This window comes from Hippichthys cyanospilos, chromosome 21, assembly GCF_059441005.1.
Source record: "Hippichthys cyanospilos isolate Australia breed blue-spotted pipefish chromosome 21, RoL_Hcya_1.0, whole genome shotgun sequence".
Classification (NCBI taxonomy): domain Eukaryota; kingdom Metazoa; phylum Chordata; class Actinopteri; order Syngnathiformes; family Syngnathidae; genus Hippichthys; species Hippichthys cyanospilos.
In genome coordinates, this window is record NC_142389.1 from 2,434,503 (window position 1) to 2,460,874 (window position 26,372).

Consider the following 26,372-nt stretch of genomic DNA (forward strand, 5'->3'; position numbering starts at 1 on the left):
ATGCGGAGCGGCACCCGCTCCGTAAACGCCGCCCCTTGGTGTGCGGCCATTTCAGTTGCGTTTGTCCACATCGCCTCGCATGCGGCGGTCTTAAAACACAATGAGAGCTTTTTATTAACCGTCCACACCCAGCCAGGGTGCGCGTGTGCCCTTTTCCAGCAAGTATCCTCTTTATCATGCAGTGTTTCCTGCAGAAAGACAAAGCAATCACGCATCTTTCCCACCAATCTCAAGGTCAATACCGCCGGATGCGAGTCGCCGGCACGCCTATTAAAGGCCACCTATTAAAGCCCAAACTCACTGCGCGCTCCCCGAGAAGCGGGATTTATCTGTCATGCTCTAATTGGTTGATTGCGGCTGTTGGGAGGCGAGATTGAGTCGTCCATCACGCGGCGACCCGAGTTCCGCCGACAGGGGAGGAGCGGCAGTCGAGCGAGCCAAATTGCCCGTCGTAAGGTGGAAAGGCTGTGGCTTTTTAAGGTGGCGGCCGGTGTTTTGAGAGATAAGTCAACGGCCGGCGCGTTAATCTTTCCGGCAAAAAGCGAATGAGACCAAGCTCGGGGGGCGTTCAAAAAAAGCTCGGCCCTTGCATTTTTCCGCCGCTTCCCACCCTCGCTACGAAGAATGTTTATGTTGCTTTGTCAATATTATCACGGCGGGGGCCCCCCCCCCCCCGGCTATGATAATAACTTTTTTTACATTCCAAATAGCTATCAGCTGCTCGGCCGTGGCTGCAAATCAGCCGACTCTCCTCTGAGTTACCAAGCCGGCAGCCATCACCTCCCCCGTTCAATAGCGGTCATAAAACATGGCCCCTAAACCTGCGCCTGTTTTACTGAAGCAATTTAGCTTGGCTCAAGGGCGAGGTGGCAATATCTCTGTTCCGCGCCCGCCCGTTCGGCGGAGGCCGAGGCCGCCGGCGAGGAGAGGCGACCCATAGAAGAGTGGCCATTCTGCTGTCTCGGAAAGGATTGACGCTTACGTGCGACTGATTTTTTTTTTCTCATGTTTTCATGCACGTCAGATTAAGAGTTTAAATGAGTGTTGGGCGACTTAAATGATGGGAGGAGCCACAATTTTTCAAAAGCGTCTCGTCACCAAAATGCACCGGCAAGTTTGTTAAAGAAATTCTGTTACAATGGCTTCGAACAATGAGTCGGCAACCATATATGTAAAAATACGGAAAAAAAGGAATATTGAATATATAATATGAAGGTGCTTGGAACCATGTTATTGAACAAAATTAGTATACATAAAATTGCATTATATGATAATAGCATCCATTTACCATGTTTTTCTTGCATGTCATTCAAATTAAAGCACAATGAGGCAGTGTCTGCCATCTAGTGGTGACTGGTAAATTTGCAACTTAAAGCTACAGTCAAGAAAACATGCTTATTCTCCTACCACGATTATAGGAGGTGAAATGAATCATTTTTTTTACTTATTTTATTATTATAATTATTATTTTAGCCTTCGATCGGCATCCATTTGGTGTGTTTATTTTCAAGTTGGTTCAGTTGTGCACTTATGTTGTTGCCGCACTCGACATGACTCCTCCTACTCCTCGTTCTCCCACAGCAAATGTGCAATGTCAAGTGGAGTTTCGATCAAAAAAGGATTTGCGTCCTTTTTTTCCTTTTCAGGCACTTTTATGTACTTTTTTCAGTTGTAGACTAACCTGGAACCTGTAGAAACGCTGTAAAAAGTAGTTTACAGTTGTGAAACTGACTTATCTTGCTTTTTAGTGTGGTTATCTTACAAAGGATACAGTTTTAGGTACAATTTTATGACTTTTAGAGATGTTTTCTACATGTACCCTGAAATTTTCTGGCAACCAGTAATTCGTCTCTCGCCAGTCTTGTGAAAAGTGATGTGTAAATTGATGTCTTGTTGTTCCCACGCGCAGATCATCCAAGACCGCGTTCTCCAGCACAGTTCCAGGAGCACCCTGATGTGGAATAGTCACCCCGGGGGGCTTTTTGCCTTGCCGCACTACTCGAGCTACCTTGGAGACTTCCCCTTCTTCTACGCTACATTCGGTCAGTACGCCGATCACCTCGCAAGTACGATTAACCGTCCGAAAGCTCCTCGTGAAAATTTCACGGGATATTGCATGAATCTCCTCCACGTGTACACAATGTAGCCGGCGAATTTATTTCCCTCAGCCTGTTGTCAGCTGAGAATTGGAACTTTGTCCGAGCAGCAGAAACGTATGGCCTTTCTTTTTGATCTACTGGCGCAATTGAGCGTACGTAGCGAGCGGAGGAACGGGCCTTTGACGGATGCTTGTATTTGTCCCGCTGACTCGCCGGCCTCTCCATCATGGCTTTTGAGTCAGCACCCGCCGCGCTTCGGCGGCGCCGAGTTATCCCCGCGCCGCGCATACGTGACCCGGGGACCTCTCCGTCCCCCGCCTCTTCACTCCATCATTCGTCCGCACGCTGGTATTTCATCGATACCATTCAATTCGACAGGGGGCCCGAACCCGAAGAATGCGCATTATAGCGAAAGTGAGATGACTGTTTTTCAGTGTTTTTGTCAAACGGCTATGACGCTCGGCATTGTGTTCTGTGCTGCTCGGACGAAGATTTGTTGATTTATTTTTTTCAAACACTGTCATTTTCAACCACACCTGAATTTTGTGATTCCAATACAAATGCCAATTGCGGTATCAAAATGTCTTTTAGATAAACGTACTCGGTTTCAGATGAGCTTTTTCCGAGGAGTATTGAGCAGGAATCCATCAGATTGATTGTTTGGATGACATATGCATTTAGGGTATGTTTTTAAAGGGACAAAGTGTAAGATTTAGAGCGTTAAATGATCAATTAAATGATTGTAAATTTCGAAATCTTTTTTTAAAATAGGCCTAGTTATGATTAAATTATATTATAAGGGGGGTGGCACTTCTTCGGAGGCGGCCATGTTTGTTATAGCTATGGACAATGGTAAACGCAGCACCTGCAGCACCTCCTGCTGTCTGTAATGAAAAAATCTTACACACTGTACCTTAAAGTTCTCCACATAGGGCAAAATACACCACATTTTTAACTTCAATAATTTAATCGTGCCATTCAAAGACACAAATTTCACTTTGCCGCTATTTGCCACAGTTGTTCCACACCATCCTTCGCCATTGCGCAACAACTGCACTTTGATACGAAACAAACGAGAAGAAGATCTAAATATATAAGTAAACGTTCACATCCGAAGCCTGAAAGTGTGCGAAACGGCCAGGAAAGTATACCAGCGGGGTTTTTAAAAGGCCTCGCAAGGCTGAATCAAACCAGCTGGCTATGATGCAGTAATCATTCAGCTGGCAAGATGCGGCGATTCCGTAATGTGCTGGATGGGATAAAAGCCAGAAAATCAAGCACTAAACGCCGAATACGGCATCCAAGAAGTGGAACGGCCCGCTATTGTGTCATCCCGCTCCAGTTTTGTCCTCCAAAGCGCCGTAACGATGACCGTTTTCCAACTCTGTCCCCAACGGATGAGTCATGTGCGTTTGGCGACCGGAGGAGAAGGCTTTTGAAATCGAAGCGATGGCCGCCGCGTTTCACGGATTCGCCTAACTTGATGACGTTTCGCCGCCTGCGTTTCAGGTATCAAGCCGTATTCAAAGTTCACAGCCGTCATCCACGCCGTCTCCAATCTGGTGTCCCAGTCCCAACCCATCCTCAAGCTGCTGGTGGCGGTGGCCAAGTCGCAATACTGCGCACAGGTGAAGCATATGTTGATGTTTACGCGCGCGCGTTAACGCTGACGGATTGAACCGGAACAGCGCTATGCAGCAGCGGCGCATTTGTCTCCATGGCAGCCGAGCCCCCTCCAGCGCGGCGTCGCGTATCGATTCCTCGGCTCGCTCCTTACCGGCATGGGAAATGAAATGGAATTTGCTCCCCGGTGGCTGCTTTTGTGCGTGCGTGTGTTATTTGCTGTGCAAGTTTCTCCAAGGAAGCCACTTTGGTTTGAGAAGGTTTCAGGGAGAGAGGTGAAGGTTTCCGGTGAAAGAGTGCGCAAGTCATCACATTGAACTTCACGTTTATTTTGGCTCACGTATGGTGCATCATGTAGTATCTGTTGAATGATAAATCAACAACAATGTTAAAGTCAGTCAACTAACATATAAACACTTGCCGGACTTTAATCTATGAATTTACTATATTTTTAGCCGACGTTAGCGGGTTAGCAACAACTACTAACTACAAAATGCAACCTCTACACAAACGAACACATAAACAGAATAAACACTCATCCTACATCACCGTAACGAGCCGAATGACGCTGGGAGAACGTTAAACAGGAAACGGAAATGCAACCCGACCCGACAAATTAAAAGCATGCATTTCAAAATAAGATAAAAAAAATGTCACGAACTCTAACGCTTGAAGAATTCTTAACATAGTTTCCATTTTTGCGCATTTTTTAAATTATTTTTTTTATTTTGAAATGTTTTTAATATTTCCTGGAAAAACCCGCGAAGTAGGAGCGATCACTGTACGTCACTTAGCAACGTTAGCATTTTGTATTTTATTTTATTTATTTTTTATTTTTATTTTGTTTTGCATTCTTAAGGCCGAGCGTGCTGAATGGAGAGGCAGGTACGCAACCTATGAGTAGATGAGGACATAAATAAATGAATGGCGGAGAGGGAGTGGGAATTACATAGAGGGTAAAAAGAAATTTAAATGTGATGCACAAAAAAAAAAGCTTTTGAGAACGCTCTGGCAGTTTTTGACATGGTGAACCTCATGCTGTGAATGAGAAGACAGATTTCTTGCAGCCTTGATACCGATTCACCCACAGTTTCTTTTTTTTTTTTTCATTCCCTGCAGTCATTGCTGTGCACAGACACACGTACACAAACAGTCTTGCAGGCTTGCATCCACAATCACACCATCAGCACCCAGAGAGAGCCTGTGAGCTGGCGAAGATGCCATCTGTCCTTCTAACACAGCCGAAATAGAACCCCGTAAGATCGGATTTGCGTGTTTGCGCGCAAAAAGACATTTTAGAACTGTTGTCTTGTCAATTTAGGTTAGGACTCTGCCTCATTAAAAAAAATGCACATTTATTTTATAAACATGGGTGATACTTTACAGTACAATGCATGTGTTTTGGGATTCCACTTTTTTTTTCACGGCAGTAGGGCTAGGGTGAAAAAGTTGACCAAATCTGGTGAGTCGACACTGGCATCGCAGTACTTTAACCCTTTACTGAGCACAGCGGCCGTTTTCAATCAATAATCTAAACAGGCGCACGTTTTTTTCTATTTTTAAGTCCTAAATAGGCGAGAATTTTCAGGATTTTAGAGAAATTTAGGGCTACGTTACAATTCAAGAAATGGCTGTTATGGTGTGATGTCTTTGTGTGCTTAAAATGACTTGTTGATTTTAGCTAGCGTCCTTGCGTTGAATGCAATATTTGCTCATGGACCTTGTGAAAATAGAGCTAAGAAACTTGTCAACTTCCCAAAAAATAGTGAGCCCGTTTTCTGCATACATTTTGCATTCATTTATTTGCTATCACGAGGAAACGTTGACAACTCTCCAGCTGGACTCGAAGCAAGAATTTCCCAATCTGTGTTTGCGAACGCCGCTTTGCGTCCAACTAAAAGACACATTTCAAGATAAGAAGAAGCTCATGGTACCAGCGTGTGTTAGTGTGTGTGTGAGGTTAGGCGCCAATCACGCGCTTGCGTGTTTCACATCAGGCGTTAATGAAGTCTTGCAGTCTAACGAGGGGCAGCTAAGGTTTAGCTCTGCTTTTTCCTTGAAATCTTTTCCTAAATACAACATCTTCTGTGTACAAATGCCGAACAAAGCGATCGGATGAAATTATACAAAACGTTCCGATGGCGTAATTGGAAATATTTTGTCACTTCTGGCTCGTTAACATTCAACAGGGAAATAATAAGTTGGCCTTTGGCTTCCGTCGGGCGGGAAAATGTCACGGCCGCGCGCGTGTTTTTTACACCCGCTTCTACGTTGTTTTTAAGGCGGCGTAACGTATTTGTTCCTTTCAGATTATCGTGCTGTGGAACTGTGACAAGCCGCTCCCCGCCAAGCACCGCTGGCCCGCCACTTCCGTACCCGTCATAGTCATCGAAGGGGAGAACAAGGTGAGCCCGCCCTTCTTTTTGCCCTCCTTAGGAAACGACGACCGCCATACGCAAATGTTCACGCCGTTAAGGGACCTCGTGCGTTTTATTCAGTCGGAGATTGTTTGGGAGTTAACGAGTTTCAATTTGTGCCGCGCTAAAGGACAGTTTGGGCGGTTTTAATTAAAGCTTTGCAATGGGCGAAATAAAAGGCGAGAAAATAATATCGCAAACACAATGTTGGGAAAGATAAAGGCCTAATTACGGGGGGGTGGGGGGGTTCATGTTTTCTCAGCAAAATATCAAGTCACTGGAGAGAAGGACAAAATGTCTACCTAGATGCAATCATGATTCTTATTCAGGGTTTTTGTTTTGTTTAATGGTCTGACATTTACTTATTTAACCCCTGAGGGTAATTTTGACCCAACTTGGGCTTTATTTGGTTTTTTATTTGTGATATCAGGAGGCTGAAATATTGCATAGATCCAGTCAATTTTCAATACGCCGTCCTGCCATCCCTTCTGAATGCTTGCAAACGGGAGGTCCGCAGATATCTAATTTTGCCCATGTCTGGCTCATTTACTGCCATTAAAAATTGGAAATATTTTGGACAAACCCCCCGATTTTTTTAATGAATCCTTTTAATGGCAACTCAAAACTCATAGAAATTTCTGTGTTGAGACTCCAAAACCACCAGGGGGCGCAAGCGGACAAGAGTGTACAGTGATTTACGTCAACATACAGTAACTGCCTCCAAAAAGTCATCCCGCTAGTGGCTAGCAGCTAACTACTAGCGGCAATGGCTGCCAGACAGCCGCTGGACTAGTTTGATTGTTTTATTTACTGGCAGTTTTATGAGCTAAAATGACATTTGACAGTGATATTGTTGCGTTTCCTACTTGTTTATTGAAGCTAACTCCTATGCGCCAATTTTTAAAAGTATCACTGAAGTTGTGTTATCCAATCCAATCCAATCCAACTTTATTTGTTAAGCACTTTAAAACAACCACAGCATGGTGTGTTTTTTTTTAACTCAATGAATGTAATGAATACTAACCAGAGTTGTATGTTTTGACCGGCGCTGGCACATAAAACCTATTTTTCCATATAATGACGTCGGTTTGCCTTTCAACACAGTTTGCACCCGGCGATAATTGCTCAGGTTGATCTTTTCAAAACATCCCGATAGTCAAGGCTTTCCTGACTTTGATTGCAAAGAAGGTAAAATGATATTTGGCCTTGTCACAATGTCCTTGCGGACACGCTTTTAACTGCATCTTCAACCTTTTAAGGTTGTTATTAGTTTTATTTTCTTTCAAAGCAAAAGCAGAGTTTGAAATGATACAGCACCGCTGTCCGAAAATGCCATTTTTTTATGAAAACCCAACAAAAACTAAGCATTTTTGAAACCCGGTATCCAAAATAGTTCAAACGACTGACTTGTGTCAACAAAAGTTAGAATAAAATCAGAATGAAAAAATGAAACGATTACAACCTTGAGGCGCAAGATGCAATTCGCACATAGTTTCCAACGGCTAATTAGCAATGCTTAACGGTGTGTGAGGACGTGCAACAAAACACAAGAAAAAAAAAATCACACTTTATTCTTTTTAGTGCCACATTTTCTCCAAATGACTGTGCACAGCTGTTACAAAAAGCTGTCCGGCCTTTGGCTCCATATTTATGAGCGTAACGATTGTTTCCTTCCCGTAGGAACAAACAGACTGGAGCCGCGCCTCCACCGATCCGCCCAAAACAAATAGAATTTGCGATGTGCCGTTTTTACGGGATCGCCATCAATCCCGTCCGTTTCGCCCGCGTCCGTCCTCTCGGCGGCCCGCTCCGCTTAATGAGCGCTTGGGAATCCCAACGGGGGCTTAATGCGGCCGACACACATCGGCGGAACCATTTTTCGTTCCCGTCTTCGCCTCCCTCCCTCCCGCCCGCCCGCCGCCGCCGCCGCCGTCCTTTGGAGAGGAGGCGAAGCGCTCGGAGGCAGATTGGCGCTCACATTCCGGGAGAGCGCCGGGAAGCCCCAGGCTAATATGTCGCACTTCTAACGTTACAAACCACCTGGGGTTGGGAAACACTCGCCTCTTATCCTCTCCGTTTTCTCTGCTTTTTCTGCCACGCTGTCCGTCCTCACACACACACACACACACACACTCCTGTCCTCCTCTGAACATCCTGGGGAGGGGCGACGCCTTTGTTTTGTTCGGCGCATCTTGCCCAGAAGAGATTGCGCTGGTAATGATGACACAGCGAGGCCTCATTACGAGTGAGTGGGAGGGAACACTTGTTCCGTCTCCTCGTGGTCTTCGCTGTCTCTTTGGCCCTTTGGCGGTGTGGAGCACAGGCCAAAATCCCGCCTGAAATGATGCTGCATGTGTGGAACTTGAAAGCGATACGGTTTTTTGTTTGTTTTTTTTTTTTTCACCATTTGAAATAATTCTACGGTGTCTTCATAACTTCGGAAAGACTAAGTAGACATATAGTGTCTACTATAGGTTATGGACTGTTTTGGGGCCGATGACGATTAAATAAATAAATAAGCCGCTGAGCGCGAGGTCACCTCGCCGAAGCGCAACAGGCTCCCGCCGCCAGGTATTTCAAAAGAAAAAGGCTCATTGAACTAGAAAAGCTTTTCAGAGCAGACGGCGTTTTTAAAAGACGCACAATAAGTAATTGCGATAATCCTCAGGTTGTTATCTTGAAATCCTGCTCATTCGAGTGCGCGTGTCCACCACGGCTCTGGAAATCTCAGCCATCTCTCGCTCGTGTGGGAGGTTGACCACACACACGCATGCACAAACAAAAGAGCTGCTGCTACACCATCTGGGTGTGTGTGTGTGTGTGTGTATAATATATATATATATATATATATATATATATATTGTGCCCTTATTTTAAACAAGAAGTAGTTGAACAAGGCTTTAAATAATAACAATAAACTCAAATAAAGAAATAAAATGAATATTAATAACAATAAATAATATTATATATAATATAGAATATTAATAACAATAAATAAATAAATAAAATGAATAATAATTAACGACAAACATTTGGCACAGAGGGCAACACAGCTAGTTTACTTGCTGAGTGCAAAGCAATGAAGCGCATTTACTTTTACGCAAATGTTCATCAATTAGCAGTCAAAATGTCATTTGCAACCAAATGTATTCCAATTTTTCAAAATGGGTCTCATTTGACAGCTAGCACAGTAAATATTAGGAATCAGGTGAGAAACTCAACGCCATGTCACACGGGTAAATAATAAATCTGCGTGAGAAAATATGAAGCTTTTGTCATGCAAACGTGTGGGAAATATTGCCCCCTGGTGGTAGTGCTTGAATTGACTCAAACTTGATTAATTGTGCAGCTATATATAAATAAAGGTATATATTATTTGCAACCAATTTTGGGCCGGCGTCATTTTGGTTTTGTAGCAAATGTTTGACACATGACCGAAGCGGTATCTGGTTGCCTCACTTCTGCGTCTTTATCGATTCCGAGGAGAAAGATGACCCTGGACAAATAACGGAAGCCTGTATCAGCGCTCCATCATTGTTGTGAACAAGGAGCACTTTGCAATACAGCAAAATGAGTTTGTTTTTTTTCTTGGTGGTGATGTAACTGCTCGTGTCTTCAAGATTGATTGAAATAAGTTTAGTTTCGAATGTTAAGGCGAAACAATGTGCAGAAGATTTTGAGGCCTTCACCGATTTTGCTCCACGTTTGTCCCCGCAGGTGATGAGCAGCCGCTTCCTCCCATACGAGGCCATCGTGACCGATGCCGTCCTCAGCCTGGATGAAGACACGGTCTTGTCCACCACAGAGGTGTGTTGACGGATTAAAAAAAAAAAAAAAACTCGCGATGTGTGTGTGTTTGGCGATGTTTGGTCATTCCGTGTGGATTTTTTTAAAATTAATTTTAGATTTCTATCTGGGTTTTCCATTTGGTAACACCCTCATATCTGCAACGAAGGTCACAGCGACCTCTTGATTAAACCCACAAACACGAAAATGTGTCTTCCCAGTTTCTAGCTACACTATTCAGGGGGAGTTAGATGATCTAAATCCTTATTGCGATGAGGATTTGGATGCAAAATGGCTCTCAGGATAGCGCAATAATTCATGTCGGTATTAATCAATATTCAAGAAGAAACATCTGGTCAATCGAATCTTGCATAGGTCACATCCCCCAAAGATGGCTTTGAATTACAAATGATGGCTTTGTTGTTATTCAGATGACCTTCTCCGTGTCAGAGGAAAAATGTCCCGCTTCCTCTTTACGTGATAATCTCCACACATCCGTCACTTTTTTTTGTTTGATTTTTACGTGACACCCTCCACATTTTTTATTAATTTTTTTGAAGTATTGAGCAGATGATTTTTGACTCCTCTGCGTGTTTCTGTAGAATTTTTAGATTTCAACATTTTCGATGACCACCAACAAAGAAGGCCGCTAGCGTTTACAAGAAAAAAAAAAAAGAACGTTTCCAGATGTTTTCTGAATTTAGTTGAGAAAAACACCCAACTGGGGGGAGAAAAAAAAAGTGTTTTGCAGCATTTGTCGTGATATTTTGGGGTGTGTTGCTTATGTTTCCAAAATTGAGCGCTCGCATTCGGATTGGGGATGAACTGAATTTTCAAAGACGGAAACTTTTCAGACAAACCAAGGCCTAGCAAGGAAACAGCGCGTTCATTTCAAAATAAACCCCCCAAAATACATTGACGTCGATGCAATGCCGTAGTATGCTTTTATTTTGAAGTCGGCCTTCGCAGTGGCGGTTGCTACCGGCTGTGACTCACATAAAAAGAAGATTGAGGGTGACGTTTCCTTTTTGTTTTTTTGCGTCCAGGTGGACTTCGCCTTCACCGTGTGGCAGAGTTTTCCCGAGCGAATTGTGGGCTACCCGGCCCGCAGCCACTTCTGGGACGGCAACAAGGAGCGCTGGGGTTACACCTCCAAGTGGACCAACGACTACTCCATGGTGCTGACCGGCGCCGCCATCTACCACAGGTGCGCCAAACTTTTCCATCCTCCCACTCACTCAGAAAGTCTTCATTTACTAGTACATATTTCTCCCTAATTTAGCTTAAATTATAGAGTAGGAAAGCAATGTTTAAAACAATGCTGTTCTTATAATAAGATTTTCTTGTTGCTATCGCTTTGATTTATATTATCAATATTGAAATAATCATTTCAGTATTTGTCCTTTTTAGACAAACAATAAGAATATTTTTTTTCTCGTAAGACTTGTTTTTTACTTTATTGAAATGGACTTTTTGTAGTGTAATGTCTGTTGGCTGTATTATGCTGTAGCCTCAAATTATTTATTGCATCTTTTTTTTTTTCAGCTTCATTTGCATTTCCTACTCTTAATTTGCAGCCTACACTGATTTTGAATTGTTTTGCGCACCGAATTTACATGTTTTTATTCAAGCTTGTTTTGTTGTTCCCCATCTTTTTTTTTTTTCGCTTGTTTTGTCTTTAATGAGCCTTTATTGTACTATGCATTTGAGGGGTGTCAAATTCATTTTTATCACGGGCCGCGTTACAGTTCCCTCTGAGGACCATTACGACTACGAAACTCTTCGGAATGTATAATCACTTCTTTGTTTTATGACATATACGCGAGCGCATTTCACTGCTATGAATATTTTAACACCCGATTGAATTTCAAAGGTAAAAAAAAATAAGTGCCGCGTGATGCTGGTTTGCAGGTATTACCACTACCTGTACACACACTACCTGCCCTCCAGTCTGAAGAGTATGGTGGACCAGCTGGCCAACTGTGAGGACATCCTGATGAACTTCCTGGTCTCCGCCGTCACCAAGCTCCCGCCCATCAAGGTCACGCAGAAGAAACAGTACAAGGAGACCATGATGGGACAGGTGAGAAAATCACCATTTTACACGAATTCCACTGTGTAAGACCACACAGTGGAATTCTTATTCTGTTCGCTTCCCCGTTCCATAAATGAGCACATAATAAGGTAGGCAATAAAACAAAAAAACAGTAACAGAGCAATAATGAATCACTAATAAATAAATAGACTGACATTCTGAGCATATTGCGGAAAAGATTGAGATATCTCTGTGTATATGTGCAGTTTCTTCCACGCAATCTTTTGCTGTTGATGTTTTTAACCTAATTGTTTTTATTGATTAGAATTATTTAAAAGAAAAACGAAAAAAAAAGAAAAAACCAGCTTGATGATGATTTTTAAAACCGCAGGTGTTGATTATTTTTGCGACCTAAATTAGCAAGAAATTGATAGTTTTTTTAATAAAAAAAAATCAACCTATTGTTTCTTATTATTCATTTAAAATGAATAACACCAAAAACTTGCAAAAATCATTTATACAAACAGCACGATTTTTTGGGGGGGAGGGGCTAAAAGATCGGGATCATCCATTTCACGGCGTCGAATGAGACGTTTTGTTACCTTTGGACCCATTTTGTCTTTTATTGATTTTAAACCAAAGAAGTAAGTCGCAAGACAGCTTTTCATCTGGGAAAATCGAGCAAAAGGGCGTCTTTCCTTTGTCCAACCCCCAGACTTCAAGGGCGTCTCGCTGGGCCGACCCGGACCACTTCGCCCAGCGGCAGACGTGCATGAACAAGTTTGCCAGCTGGTTTGGCGCCATGCCGCTGGTCCGCTCCCAGATGCGACTGGATCCGGTTCTGTTCAAGGACCAGGTGTCCATCCTTCGCAAGAAATACAGGGACATCGAGAGGCTCTGACAGGACCGGGACCCCGCCCGGGGGGAGGCCTCTTCCGAGGCCTCGTTGCCCACGCCGACAAAAAAAACATTTGGGAGCTGACGGGAAGAACAAAAACGGAGACACTAAGCAGTAGTTTGCACACGCTGCTGGCCCAAACTCTTTGCGGGCGGATGACACGGACGCTGCAAGGTGTCGTCGGCTATGCGGGGGGGGAGGGGTCGGCGTCTCCGGTAACCCCGCCCCACCCCGGCAATCCCATCTCGCATCAGGACACCATGACTGGACTTACCCCCCGCCCCCCATACACCGCTTTATCGCCTGATTTGATTTTTGTACAAATCGGCCGGTCTCCGGGAGGGTGGGGTGACGGACAATCGCCCCTTTTTCATTTTTTGATTTGGAGGACCGTCAATGTATCCGGATCGCATTGCCAATCGTCACATTTCCTCATGCCCGTTTCCTTCTTCGTTTTTCTCACTCGCCGGTTTAGCTGTATTTGGATTTTTTTTTTTTTTTTTTTTAATGGCTCAGCCCAGCCCATTCTTTCCCCTCAAATGAACATTTGGGGATGAAATGGAGCAAAACCTGGAAGCTCGGCGCCCCAAACTGCCACTTCATCCTGCTCCGTGGGCCTGAGATGTCATCTCCTGGCCGGCCATCAGCATCATTTGGCGGGAGTGGCGTTTTCACATCAGCTCTGCCTTCGGAAACCTTTATTGCACGTCGCCTCCCATCGTTTGAGACGCATAATACTTTGAAAATTCCCCTCGGTCCAGCAACCACACATGGCTTCCTTTTTTTTTTTTTTTTTGTGCGTTAGCATCAAACAGGCTGACACCTTATTTGGCAGCAGGTCCCGAATTGATCATTCGCAGGGAAAGGATGAGAAGAGCGCTCGGACGCCCCAACGAAGGAAGGCTGCTTTCCGTGGCCTTTCTGTCAGGTGCTGAAGCTGTGAATCACTTTTTGTTTCGTTTTTATTGTTGAATATGCAACAGTGCCATATGAAGTGACGCTGACGCCATTGTCTCTGTAAAATGTCACGTCGGCCGCAATATAGATGCTAAAAAAAAAAAAAAAAAAGTCAAAAGGACCCTTATAGTTTTTCGTCGGCGTTGTTAACTCGTTTCCTACCGTTCGGTTGGCACGCGATGAATAAGTGAACTCGCCAACTGTTTTCAGATCTTTACCCTAAAATTTGTAAAAGAGCAAACTTTAAATAAGTACTTAGGAATGAACGACCGGACTTTGTAAAGACGTATAGAAACGTCTTTGGGATTGAACTACTTTTGAAACACTCGTAACTGTCATACAAGTGCGAAAGGAAAAAAAAAAAGGCAAGTGAAAATCTGCACTTAATTGACAGCCAACTCAAACTGTTTTCCTACTGATGATGAAGCTCCTCCCCTCAGTTCAACATAGTTGCTACCAAAGCAATCATTTGATATTTATTGTACATGGAACTCAACAAATACTGTAGGTGATTGTTTTTGGGTTTTTTTCTTGAAGGAAATCTAAAAATAGGAGCCTTCATGATTGCCAGTACACAAATATGTGCTGCTTCAATACTACATCATTAGCCTCATAGCAAAAGCAGTCATTTTTCCATTTTTTTGGGAAAAAAAAAAAAAAAACACTTTTTTTTTCTTTTTCAAAAATATCAAAATATGACTGAGGCCAATACAATGCGATGTAGCCGACAATATATATTGCACTTTGATGACGTTTAAGGAAGTAAAGAGGGAGGCTAGTTTAAAGGTTACTCAAGGTCATGCAACCTAACCAAGTGACAGGGGAAAAGAAACACACTAAACATAAAAATCAAATATGAATGTGAAGGGAGAATTAACCTTGTGCAATTCCATTTTTTTGCTCATTCATGGTGATCGTTTTTATGCAATTTTCAAGGCAACAAATTTAGCCATTTGTCCTTTTTTTTCCCCCCCCCAATCTGTGCAGAGGAATCTTGAGGTTCCACTGTACAAATGTTTGCGTTTTAGTTCAGGGGTTCTCAAACTTTTAGGGACAAAACAAAAATTTACAAAGCAAATTCTCCAATTTTAATTTTTTTTATTCAGCAATATATTCAATTTGACACCAAATTTATTTTTTATCAGCTACCCTGAAATTGAGAAAAGAAATCGTAAATGCCACGCATCCGGATTAATTTCCAATTATTTAGCCAAAACCAGCATGAGAAAAAAAAATGCCGGCTCCGTCGTCTCGTTAGCAAACAATTGTAAACACTAAACGCATTTGGACACATTTCAAAATGACATTTTGAAAAACATCTTCACTCATTCAATGCCAGTGACGTATTTTCACGTTTTTATTTTTAAGAGTCCGGACAATCGATACTCAAGTCATTTCCAGATACTTAAGTATCTGGGATTGAATGTCTGGACTCTTAAAAGTGAATGAACACACACACACACACACACACACACACACACACACACACATATATATATATATATATATATATATATATATATATATATATATATGGACCCCCTGCAGTCAGGCCACGGACCCCAGTTTGAAAACCACTTTTTGAATTGGCGTAATACTTATGACAACATCAATATAACTTTATCCTCATATTTTATTTCCCCACGCCATGGCGTATACTTTGACATTCTCGACATTTAAATCAAATTATTGACATATCATGGAGGAAGCCTTCATTTTTTTCCCCCCCGTCTTTTAAATTCTCATGTGTTGTGTCTGCTCTGTTACTTTGGTTCTGTCCTGTTAGTTTTATTGTGATTTTTTTTTTGGTGTGTGTGTGTGTGTGGCAAAAGTGTTTCTCAACAGCACTTTTTTAACATGTTTTCTTTCAATTGTCTTAAAACCACTTAAGCCTTTTTTTTAATTGCCTGATTGTTTGAGGAATTGTCGCAGATCATCGAAAATTAATTTGCATATCCCGCTGTTTTGCTCCCTGCACTGTCAGTTAGCGTATTTGTTTTTGGTTTTTTTTGTAAACAGGACTGTTTAGTTATAAGGTGTCATGTTGGGATGATCCTGCTATTTATTCTGTTTTCTGTTCACGCGCCAGTAAGTGTCACTCAAGAAGTTTTTTTTTTTTGGTCCCCCCCGGGTAGCATCCACCGGTGTCCCACTTGTGCAAACATTTATCAGAGTTTTAACTTTGACGATCACATACGCCATTGATCTAAAATTGGATTTGGGCGCGCCATCTTGGCTCTCGCCGGGAGTCAAATTGCAAAGGCCCCATTAAAAAAAAAAAAAAAGTAGGATGGGGAATAATAAGCAGCTGCAGCAGATGGAAACGTTTAGTAAATGTTGAGGGATGGAGAAACATTTGTGTTGCCTTTGCCTCCTGCGCTCCTTTTTTGACTTTTTTTTTGTTGTTGTTGTTTTTTTTTTTAACTCTCACTGTCCAGAGATTAATTTTCACGCGATGCATTTGAGCTCAGTACGAAAACCTAAGCTTGCAATTGGGTCAGGGTGGACAAAAAAAAAAAAAATACATATATCAAGTACTATACTTGGTGGAGGGATATCTTCCCAAATCAAAACAATAATGTGCCAGGTTCTTGGTGTTTATCTTCATTTGTGCCTTTTTGTCAAAGTGAGTTCTTGCACTGCCGAGAAGCGTCCGGTTGTCACGTCACGCGCTCATGCGTGCGTTTGCACCTTCATCACGCCACCCGCGATCACGTGATCCCATGTGTGAGTGAGGGCCAAGCGTGTGGCTGTCCTGATGCCCCCCCCCCCCCCCCCCCTACTATGTAAAGACTTTTATAGAGGTCACAAATGAGATAGACAAATGATGATTTTGTAAGGATGATTTATAATAAAAGAAATTCATTTGACAATACCTGCGTCTCATTGGTTGTGGATGTTTTAATGATAGCATGGCTATGGAGCAGGGATCCACCCATTTGGGTTTTTCGGGACCGATTATTAGTAGTAGGAGGCAGATAACCGATATTTGGAGCCGATATTCGTTTGCAAGTGTAAAAATCGGCGTAAAATTAAAAACGGAAGAATGCAAACCTCATGCCAGACTAATGCAACTTCAGCACCTCGGCGAGTCCCCCACAGTTCCAGACCTGCGGGCGCCAGTCCACTGATACGTGTATTCCAGGTTGAGAATGGCGAGACGCTTTCCTTCACTTTTAGGTCCCAGTCCGTGTCGCGGAAGGGATCGCCATGCCCGACTCATCTTATTACATAGTGAAGAAGAAGCAAACCAATCTATATTTCACTATATATCTCCACAGAAAATGAATAAAAGATTCATCATCATATATAAAAATACGTAAATCCCTTCAGCGAGGTTCATCGCGGTTCAGCTTCTGACGGCCAACATGGAGTTGATTTCCCAGATGAGGTTGCGGAGTTGATCCATGATCTGCTTCAACTGCTGGTTCTTCTGCTTCAGCTTCTGTGGGAAAAGCGGGTTCAAATACAATTGGTGTTGGTGCTTTTTAATGGGCTCGATTAATTAGAAAATATGACACTCCATATATATATATATATATATATATATATATATATATATATATATATATATATATATATATGAATCTTAATTTTTATGAGTAATAATTAGGTGAGCAATGCGAGGAGGCTGTGCAAGGAAGTGACTTGGAGGACATTATTTTATACACAACTATAAAATGCATAGTGCAACAAAAATGAAGCATATGACATTCATCTACTAGGAACACAAAGACATATGACAAGAATGAATGTCTTTAAGTTGTTGAAACATTTTGTAAACTGACAAAAAAAAGAATTAGATTCCAGGCTCAGAATTTTCTGTTCCTCCCACATGGTAGGTTAGCCGAAGACCGAAAAAACGTGTGAAGGGTTGCTCTTCTGTATGTGTCATGAGCGACTCAATGCCAACCGGACCAGATGGCCGGGATAGAACAGGATTAAGCGCTCCAGAAAACTGCTACAAATAATGCACAACCCAAATAGGTCCACAGCATGCTTGGTCACCAATGGAATAATCTAAGTGATGATCGCTCCTAATGACATTTTTTTCATGTTAAAAGCCACCTATAGATCAAAAATTAACCCCACAAGAAATAATCCTCAAAATCAGTTAATGGCGGTAATGCTGCATTGTACATTAATAGGGGATTGAGGGACTCAATTCTGGCACGGTTCAAATGACCTAGTTGTGCGTTGTGAGTTAAGCCACCCAGTCATTTTAGTTAAGAATGTTTATGAATATGCCTTCAGTTGTACGTATGAAATAGAAAAGAACGCAAATCAAAAAAACATAAGAATCTCAAGAGGTACTACAGCTGGAAAATTCCTTGCACTTAAACACAAATCTATCAGAAGATCTTGTATTTTAATAAATACAAAGAAAAAAGGAGCTGACCTAAAATTGAGCCTTGTGGGACCCCAAAAGACAAGGGAGTAGTGCAGGGGCATGCCCGGAAACAATTCTATGGTGTTTTATGAAATGAGATTTCTTATTTAAATTTAACTGTGGTTAATTTTAATAACTGGCAAATACGGTGAAAGTCCTTCACTCGGGGTAGGACCTTATCTGCATGCATTAAAATGGATGATTTTTTCCGTAGCGCCATAACTCAGAATTACCGAAGCTTTCGCATTTGCCGGACTGGGTCAAAATAAGTCAAAACGCGTGGCGATAACGCCATGAAGATATCATTTATATATTTTCAAACGATATTTTCGACTACAGATGTCAGACATTTTTTTTTTAAATATCTCTGCATCTCTCGCTGAGGAACCGACCGTATCTCCGCCGAAATCTGTGAAGACGAAAGCCATCTTCGTCTCTCGGCGACGCTCCTTTAGCCGCGACTAATTACGTAGCCTTTTCGCACCGCAGATAACACCTTCAGCCATCGATTTCACACGCCGCTCTTAATATCGACTGTTTAGCTGATCGTCCTTGAAGATAATCCTGAGTGGAACGTTTGGAGGCCTTCCGGTTTCTCGCCAGCTCTCTTAAGGACTCTCGCTACTTCTCGCAAAACACCCTTGCCTAGATCTTCCCTTTGCTATCTCCCGCTTTGACTTTCACTTTTCTTCTGAGAGCTAGCATGTGTGTGAGAGCGCGTCCCTGCGCGAGTGTATTATACATGATGTGCCTCATTACCCTGATGAGCGGCTCTCGAAATAACTCGGCCATTTAACTTTGCATTAATGAGATAGTATCCAAAGCCTTTGTATTCTCAGGTAATGGAGCGCCGCCCCCCCCCCAAATAGGTGTACTTGTGTTGGCAATTTCAAGCTTAACTGTGCGAATTTGCATGGTTTCATTCCCGCTCCGCATATACACATAGTCAAGCACCTACAATAAAGCCAGATATGAAATTTCACATTTTCCACAGTGGGAAATGCTTACGGAGGTAGCAAATCCTCATTACGAGAAGCTTGCCGATATGCAAATATGGAGAACGCGACCGCGACATTTCTTTTGCAACTTCGGATGAACAGCGATTCCGTTTATAACCTCAAAAGTACCATGAAGCGCTCAGTGACGTATTGTGTTTGCGGTGACGGTTGCGACCTTGACGCTCTCCTTTGTGTCAAAACGGCGAGACCGTCACACACAAAACACACCCTGCAGGTGCACTCTCGCCTTTTTTGTCTCTATACAGCCAACTGCACAATTGTGTTTTGATGTCTTTTCGATCGGTAAAAGGCTTTCGGTGACACTTTGATATGCGGCCTTGGAACGACGGTCAGCGACAACCCGCTGAGGAAAAGTAGAAAGTGCGGCCGTCCGCCTTAAATTCATCGATTCGTCCTCGTTTCAGATTTCAAAGGGGTTAATGATGATTTCCAAAAGAGGGTTAAGGCTTGCCAATTTGCTGACAAATGCATTCTAACGTTATGAGCAAGTTAAAAGAAAACGTTCGAAAGAGTTTTTGGAGATTTCACTTTCCGCGCTGCATTCGCAAATAGTTTGAGGCCGTTACAGATAGTGGAGACAAATAACTTGCAATATCAGATCGTATGCCTCCGAGGCCACAGAACTCGGAGGCATCATTTCTCTAGTGCTCATAGACCCTCAACCTGTTATTGTTTTTAAAAAAATCATCTAGACCGCTCTTAGCAACAAGATAGCTCGGCGCGATTGGCATGTTTATGAATGGGTCGTGATTTCCAACGATCTTGGGATTACTCCCGGTAAAAGCAATGACACGGCCCTGAACTTAATACCAATAAAAAAGAAATAAAAACGTATTCCCGTCGGGGATCAAACAATCAAGGAAGTAAGGCCAATAGAATGAATGTGTGTTTGTGTACACGCTTTTGTACTTTTGAAAAAGCAGGGATGGAGGGCTGATGTCCTATTGTTGCTCACTGCTCAATGCGCGTTGTCACAAGTGCAATCTGTCATTAAAACTTCAAGAAGAAGCTTTGCATATCATCTTACGGAATTTCTTTTCGCAGCCCAACAACTAGTTCCATCATTGATGTACAGTGGACCCCGTGTTACAGCGTCCCTGGCTTATGTTTTTTTCATGTTGCAATGTGGAATACTGAGTTTTTCATCCCCTCTTTATGGTATTTTGCCAGTTTTGCAACAAAAACAACTGTCATGACCCTAGGGTTTGGCTGTATTTGTGTTTTGTCTCCAACTGCAGGCGTTTTTAGGTAATTGCACTTATTTTCAATGCCTCCGTGCAACGCGTCACTACAATGCTGGTCTGCTATTGGTCGGCCTCACTCGTTTCAAAATGGCAGAACGGTAGTGTATTTTACTGCTTAATTCAAAGTTGAATGTGTTAGTTATGGGTCCCAAGATTGCTACTGATGTTAAAGAGAGAAGAAGATGATTTATATGGAAACGATACTGGAGATAATCAAGCTAAACTAGCTAAGCTAGCCTAGGCTAGGCTACCCTTACTAGGGAATACGGGCATAACAAGCGCCACTCAAAGGTAAATAAATCCTTTCTATACTTTTTATTTATTACTATACTATTTTGGTACCAATTTTTAACATGTATGTACAATTTGGATGTTTTCACCTGGGATTCGAAACGCCTTAGCTATTTCATCGAGGTTAGGATTGCCCGCCATGCGGCGAATTCGCCTTCCGAGCCCAACCGCAGAACGGATTCATCTCGTGACCCCGGGGCCCGCTGTCTTTTTTTTCTCGGACGCTTGCTACGCTTTGATCAAAGTTATTTTTTCATTCTCCTAAGTTGATAAAGTCAAAGGAACATTTTGCTCCTCGAACAGCTGTCAGCGTGTTTGAAAGATCTTCTCTTCTTCAACAACGGTCTGATCCACTTCATCATTTCTCCTCCCCGAGTGCAAATCCGATCAAAGATTCTGTCTTCGGCAGGAGGGTGGCAAACAAGTTGTGGGAGTTTTTCCATTTCGGCTCCGCCGGACACTACAGAGTCCTTAATCAATGCATTTTTGTGGTCAGCCATCCCTTATCTGGACTACACCAAAATGCTTTTTTTTTTCAATGAAACGTGGAGTTCTGTCAAGTTCTTTCGACCACGGCGTTGCTTGAAGTCATTCTTCAACGGGTGCATCAAACAAGTAATTGCCTAACACTTCGGATTTGTCAAATCTCCACGCGTATCAAGCTTTATAATTGCCATCGCTCCATTAATTACGCTTGTATTCTCATCACATTAAAGCCGATCGGGGAGGGTTTGTTGATCCCTTCTACGGTATAGAGAAAATAAAGCTAATCTTGTAATGGTATTACCAGATGAATAAAATCATTTATCAGCCTTTGCCCCGATTCATGTAAAACCCAAAAAACAAGAGCACAAAGCTTTCAGTGAATATTAAGGAGCCCACTGTTGCTTTTTGAAGAGGAGATTTGAGATAGCGGCGGCTTGGAAACCAAAGAGATTCAAACATGTGCTCACGCTTGATGACAAGCATGCAAAGGGAGTGAGTGGGGAGTAGGGGGGGAATGTAGCAAGTGGAGCATAAATGTGCTTTCAGTCAGGATTCCTCCGCTAATCCGCCCTGTCGCTGGCAACTCAAATCGCAGCTTTGACTCTGTGGATGTGGCTGGGAATTACAAGTGTAAGTGTCTGTGAGTGAGGAGAAGGGATTAGATGAGAAGGAGCGCGGTGGAGAGAAGTACACTTTTGGTTCCAGTTTTGCCTTTCATACAGTCGCCCGATGATCAAACAGAAAACGCTCTTAGTTGTTTATATTTAGGGGAAATTGCAAATGAGCAATACCGCAGAAGAATACTACTGCAACTTTGGTGCAGGAGACCACAATCCCAGGTGATTTTTTCCAAAAGCTGTTCGGCAGATAAGAAACGGCAGTAGGGATGATAAAAATATCCGCACGTTGTATAAGCTAGCATAGCATAGCACGCTGTTTTAACAAATCACCCGTCTGTCACTTCATAACACAATCTAGATCAAAAATGACTGCCGTGAGCTGGAAAGACATGACGGATTTGACACTAAATCAACCTGAAGAGACACAAACTATGAACCTGCACTAATTTGATCCATCCACTTTGTGTCAGGGTTTCCATCACATTGATGAGAACTTAGCAAGTCAGGTAACAATAAAGCGGCGGCCGACCAAGCATGAGCTGCGACACCAAACCAAGACGCAGTAGATCGTCTTAAGGTATTGATGCAGCGCATCGATTCTGTATTTCCAGCTCTCGACCAGTGAAGAGGGAGACCAACTAATCTTTTCACCAGATGACCTGTAAGAAGAACTGGAGATGAATCAGGTCATACAGTCACGTAGTCCACTGCACATCTGAGCAGAGTGTCAATTGCCTCCGGTCGAATTCAGTTAGAAATCCGCTTTAGCGCGACAGTTTGATTGAAAGTATATACTATCTTACGGCATTATTTTTCAATAAAAGAAGCAAGCGGACCGAACCGACATCTGAGTCCATCCTTGTTCACGCACAGGAATATTACTGAAATGGAGAGGATCATAAATGTTATGATCCCTCCATCTGATTCGATTGAGAGTGCGGCTTTTGGAGAGCAGAGAAAGGTATTTCATTTGAATCGTTAATTAGAAACAAAATCATAAACTTGGTGGAACACGGATGGTGCGAAACTTTGGGTATTTATGGCAAAAAGAACTCGAGTCGCATCGTGAGGAAAATTAAAAACAACTGCTTGCAGCGCATTCAACGTTACACTGGCGGGGCGTTAACTTGATTTCCTTCGGGCAGTGGGGAGGAGACACCCCGGATTGGTTGCCAGCCAATCACAGGTCAAACAACCATGCGCACACTCAATCACACCTAAGGACAATTTAGGATGTCCAACACGCCTACCATGAATCTTTTTGGAGTGTGGGAGGAAGCCGGGGTGACCGCAGGGAGCTCACGCAGGCTAGGGGACAACATGCAAACCCCGCACAGGAAGGCCGGAGCGAGGTGGATTTGAACTGTGAGGAGGACCGCCGAGCCTCCTCTCAGAATCATTCAAATCTCTGTGCTTAATTTTCTATTTAACCAACAAAGACAAAGATTTTTTTTCCTAACTACACTTGCCACTAAAATCTTCACCGAATTGTGAAAGTTGAGAAAAGTCAAACTTGTGGAAGTAAGCTGCTTAATGCTCGATGGCTGCCTGGGGAACGGTGACCCTAAGTGGGTTGTTTTCAACCATCTGATAGTATACCCAGAGGGAGGCAGGGCAAACAGACTCAATTTGCCACCGCTTTGGAAAAAAAAACTTAATTGACTTTATAAACTTTATGACTTTCCTCAAAGGGTGGCTTTTAGTGCCAGTGTGTGTTTGGATTGAGATTTCCTTGGGGGATAAAGCCTTTTTATAAGAGTTTCAGAAGACAGATAAAAGCCTTCTCTTCCAGAGGTGGCCAAAAAACAATCGGCATGTCGTCATCCTCCGCATCCAGGCGCAACCACTGCGGTGTCAGCTGACCGGGGCGGAATCCGCCAAGTACACGCATTGATTGGGGTTTTACCTTTTTGATTTGGTCCTCGCCGCTGATAATTGAGGGGCGAGAAGGTTGGGCTATCATTGCTTTAAACCCAATTGCGCAAAATATTTCAGGGCAAGCAGGACTTCATCACTCTCGGATATCTGGCAGGAGGTAATATCATTTAAGCCCTAGCTCAAACAAAGCCTAAATAAGCATGGCCCGCAAATAAATTTTAAAGGGTTAGGAAACGGTATGGGAAAATCTTTGAAGATCACGTTATAGAGGGTCCAATTTCAGTTCAATTTCAGCTTGCTCCGAACTTCCTGTGTGTAGTTTGCATGTTCTCCCCGAGCCTGCGTGGTTTCTCTCCGGGCACAGGTTGCCTCCCGTACTCCAAAAACATGCGTGGCGGGTGTATTGGACACTCTAAATTGTCCTAACGTGCGATTGGATGCAGTCATGGTAGTTTGTCCTTGTGTGCCCTGCAATTGGTTGACAACCTGCTCATTGACCTTGTGCAGTCCTTCTCCGTTCTCCTCATGCATGAGAAAGAAAAAATGCCTTCAAAATCATTGCACTTTTAGTTCACCACTACATGCCACTAAATTCTACACATTGTATCTTTAAGGGAAAAGAAGCTAATTCATAAAATTTTAGGACTGCAATTAATTAACAATTATTTTAATAATTGATTCATCCGTTGTTTATTTTGTCAATTATTGGAGGCATTGCATTTTAAAATAGGAGGTTTCAAGTTTTGATTTCCATCCCTTGATAAAAAAAAATCATTTTTTTTTTTTTAAACCGGCACTGCAGTTTTATTTTCACGATTCGCTGGCTGGTATGCTCCTATTGTCAAGAAAAGAATACAAAAATGTTGATCATTGTTTTCCAAAGTCAAAGCAGATGTTTGCAAACAGTGACTAAACATAACGATAATCAAGCACATCACAATCTCTGTTTTAGAAAAGTGGTTTGAAGAATAACAAAAACCTCGACTTTTAAAGCTATTGTAAATTATGATCCACAGCCATTTAACAAAAAAATAATAATCATTTCAAGCATTCCGGCTAAGATTAGTCAAGCGTTTTTATTTTTCCCCATTTTCCTCAACATTTTCTCCACCCATTCCCATAAAAAACATAGTTTACGTCAAACGGCGCTCCCCAATAGTTTCCACTGTTGTACTTTCATATCGACAGCAGTTGTCAAATGCGAACAAGTATTCTCCAAAATGCAAATGTTGTTTTTAAAAAAAAAGAGCAAATGACATTTATGCCCCCCTCCCCCATGCAAAAGCCGAAAAAGTAAAAGCCCCTTGTGTGTTGAGACTCCCAGCGGACGCCAGATGACATGAGAAGTGCCTGAAGTTGTGAATCTTTTCAAAGTAAATTAAAAACATCTTTCTTTTGCCGAATCCTTTTATGTGAACTCGTGTGTTTGATGCTTACGCAAGCCCGCGCTGGATCTTTCTATAGAGGGGTAGAGTCATGCTTTTTGGATATCAAAGCATATAATCCTTTTTTTTTTTTCCCTTTGTGTTTTTACTTTCCATTCAGTCGTGAAAATAGCGTGAAAAATCAAATCTGAGCAAAAGACCGTTTTCTGCAAAACAAAGTACCGCAAGTGCGTAGTGTACATGGCCGTGTAAAATAAAAGGTGAATAATTGGGGCTTCCCTTGACACGAAATGCTCAGGCTGAAATGAACATTTCTTTGGACTGGCTGGGTTAGTGCTTTGTGGTTGCGTTGCCCTTATGACCTTGACAAAACAATTCAATTCCCCTTTGGCATAGCCGCAGCCTCTAATGGGCCCACGTGAGGCAGCTAATAAGGCCGAGGTACGGGCACCTGCTGTGAGCAGCCTACTAATTCAGAGAATGCACATGGTGGCAAGGATGCCGTAAAGGGAGCAATGGGAGAAGGAGGGGGCGCAACGGGGGGTTCGATGGACGGAGAACATCAAGTCACTTGTCCTTTTGACCCGCTCTTCTGGCAAGTTGGGAGCTCGCGTTTGTTTATCAACAATGAAACAAAGGCTCAACTATCTGCTTTTTATATATACCGTATTTTCCGCACTATAAGGCGCACCTAAAAGCCCTATTTTTTTTTTTTAAAGCTGATGGTGCGCCTTATAATCAAGTGTGCCTTATATATGGATCAATATTGAGATTGGGATTGGTAGATGGGGAATAAGTAAGCTTTACCTGTTTCTTTTGTGTGTTTACACTTGAACGAGGTTATTATTTCAGTTATTATTCGAGTTATTATTGTTATTAATTTGAGTATTACTAGATTGTGATTGAAAAAGTTTTAAAATATGTCAGTAATTGAGGGTACGCCTTATAATCCGGTGCGCCTTATATATGGAAAAAGTTTTAATATATGTCATTAATTGATGGTGCGCCTTATAATCCAGTGCGCCTTATAGTGTGGAAAATGCGGTACACACACACACACACACACACACACACAAACATGGGGTTGGCTAAAGGAGGGTCTAAAAAATCAGTTTACTTGTAACTAATATTTTAAAAGTAATAATTTTAGTGCTTTAGTACCAAAACCAACAGTTATTTTAGTGCTTTGATTACTTTGGCACTTAATTCTGATCTATCAAAAATTGTTTTTTAAGTACTAAATG

The 26,372-nt window shown here is 42.5% G+C and overlaps 2 protein-coding genes across 3 annotated transcripts in view; one reads left to right on the forward strand and one right to left on the reverse strand.

Annotated features, from left to right (window-relative positions):
• ext1b (exostosin glycosyltransferase 1b) overlaps positions 1-16,690 on the forward strand; it is an 87,263-nt gene extending 70,573 nt beyond the window's left edge. The window contains exons 5-11 of the mRNA XM_088404428.1: positions 1,910-2,042; positions 3,609-3,727; positions 6,032-6,127; positions 9,857-9,946; positions 10,972-11,132; positions 11,837-12,008; positions 12,676-16,690. Coding sequence (XP_088260554.1) covers positions 1,910-2,042; positions 3,609-3,727; positions 6,032-6,127; positions 9,857-9,946; positions 10,972-11,132; positions 11,837-12,008; positions 12,676-12,861 — 957 coding nt within the window. The 3' untranslated portion in view covers positions 12,862-16,690. The remainder of the gene's footprint in view (positions 1-1,909; positions 2,043-3,608; positions 3,728-6,031; positions 6,128-9,856; positions 9,947-10,971; positions 11,133-11,836; positions 12,009-12,675) is intronic.
• Positions 12,570-26,372, reverse strand: part of med30 (mediator complex subunit 30) — a 30,290-nt gene continuing 16,487 nt past the window's right edge. Inside the window, exons 5-6 of one of the 2 annotated variants that reach the window (XR_015863941.1) lie at positions 16,870-17,260; positions 12,570-12,938 (exon numbers count right to left, since the gene is read on the reverse strand). Coding sequence is in view for 1 of the 2 variants with exons in the window: in XM_088404429.1 (XP_088260555.1) it covers positions 17,165-17,260 (96 nt within the window). In the remaining variant the exon portion in view is untranslated. Of the gene's footprint in view, positions 12,939-16,643; positions 17,261-26,372 lie in introns of those variants that run through there. The other variant, XM_088404429.1, reaches the window with a different exon arrangement.